At 33.1% G+C, this 1,357-nt stretch overlaps 1 protein-coding gene across 1 annotated transcript in view; it reads right to left on the reverse strand.

Moving 5' to 3' along the window:
• Nucleotides 1-220: 220 nt before the first annotated feature.
• LOC106881890 (DBH-like monooxygenase protein 1 homolog) overlaps nucleotides 221-1,357 on the reverse strand; it is a 123,940-nt gene continuing 122,803 nt past the window's right edge. The window contains exon 14 of the mRNA XM_014932415.2: nucleotides 221-400. Within this exon, the coding sequence (XP_014787901.1) occupies nucleotides 278-400 (123 nt within the window). The 3' untranslated portion in view covers nucleotides 221-277. The remainder of the gene's footprint in view (nucleotides 401-1,357) is intronic.

Here is a 1,357-nt window from a genome sequence, read left to right on the forward strand (position 1 = left end):
TGAGTAATAAAACAGCAGCTTGCAGCATTTTGTTACGATTCTTCATGTTTTGCGTTCAAATCCTGCCGTGATAAATTTTAGTTTCTAGGACCGATCAAATTAGTACCAGTTACATGCTAAACAAAAAACGGTTTTTCTTTGTCTCAAAATGTTTAGCTTTTCCGCTGATGTTAGAATCTGAAGACGAACAGCCCTCAAAACAGTACATTTCGTAATATAATTTAAATTGGGTTTTGTGTTTATTTAAATAATTATTTGTTCCAATACACTTTGGTCACTATAACAATTTGGTGAGTTCATAGTTGATAATCAGAGGGAATGTCAATAAGAAAACATTAATGTGATGTACTGGCCCTTGGCTTTCTTCTGTAGTCGATGTTAACAATGATGTGAACATTTCCTATTAAAAACAAAACAAAAAAGATTCATTTATTTAAATTCTTGCATGTAAATAACTATGAGTATATGTACATGTGTGAAAAGCAGACAGGGAAAGATATATATATATATATATATATATATATATAGAGAGAGAGAGAGAGAGAGAGAGAGAGAGAGAGAGAGGGAGAGAGAGAGAGAGAGAGAGAGAGAAAGAGAGAGAGAGAGAGAAATAATGAGGGAGAAAGGAAGGAAGAGAGGAAAGGAGAGGGAGAGAGAATATGAGTAGCTCTGTGTTCTGTGTCGTAGGCTGCATGTGAATATGTATGACAGAGTATATAGCAATACTGTATGTGTAAATGTCTGTATTTTTGACAGAAAATTCTGTCAATATCGTTTCAGTCCACTAATGTTACATGTATAGAAGTTACATTTCTCTGACGTTCTGACAATAAATCTTGGTTAAGGAATTTATATTATGTAACGAATAATCACCCATGTTAATGAAACATACGTGAAGTTGAGTAACTAAATATTTTATGAACAATCTCTCATGTTTTTTCTTCGTTTATTCAGGAATCAAAGTATAATTTCTTTTGCTAGAGAAATAATAAACACTCTCACACACACATGCACACACGCACACATATACAGTCAGTTTGAATATCTAGTTTACAAATTACAGAATATTATAAGCGTAAGGAGGTGATGCAACCATCTGATGTGTGTAAGACATCGCTTCTTCAGGCAACTCAGAGTGATGCCTTCGTTTATTAGTGTGGTTATCATTAAACTATATTATAACTTCCCATTATATTCATCTAGTTGAACGTACAGTTATTTCGAGTAAGAACCATCACTGTTCAGTGAGTGTGTGTGTGTGTAATGTGTTTGTGCATGTATGACTACATATATGATCATGTAGTACTCACACATATCTACCATTATTGTGTCCAGCATATATATATATATATATATA

The sequence above is a fragment of the Octopus bimaculoides genome, chromosome 8 (genome assembly GCF_001194135.2).
Source record: "Octopus bimaculoides isolate UCB-OBI-ISO-001 chromosome 8, ASM119413v2, whole genome shotgun sequence".
Lineage (NCBI taxonomy): Eukaryota > Metazoa > Mollusca > Cephalopoda > Octopoda > Octopodidae > Octopus > Octopus bimaculoides.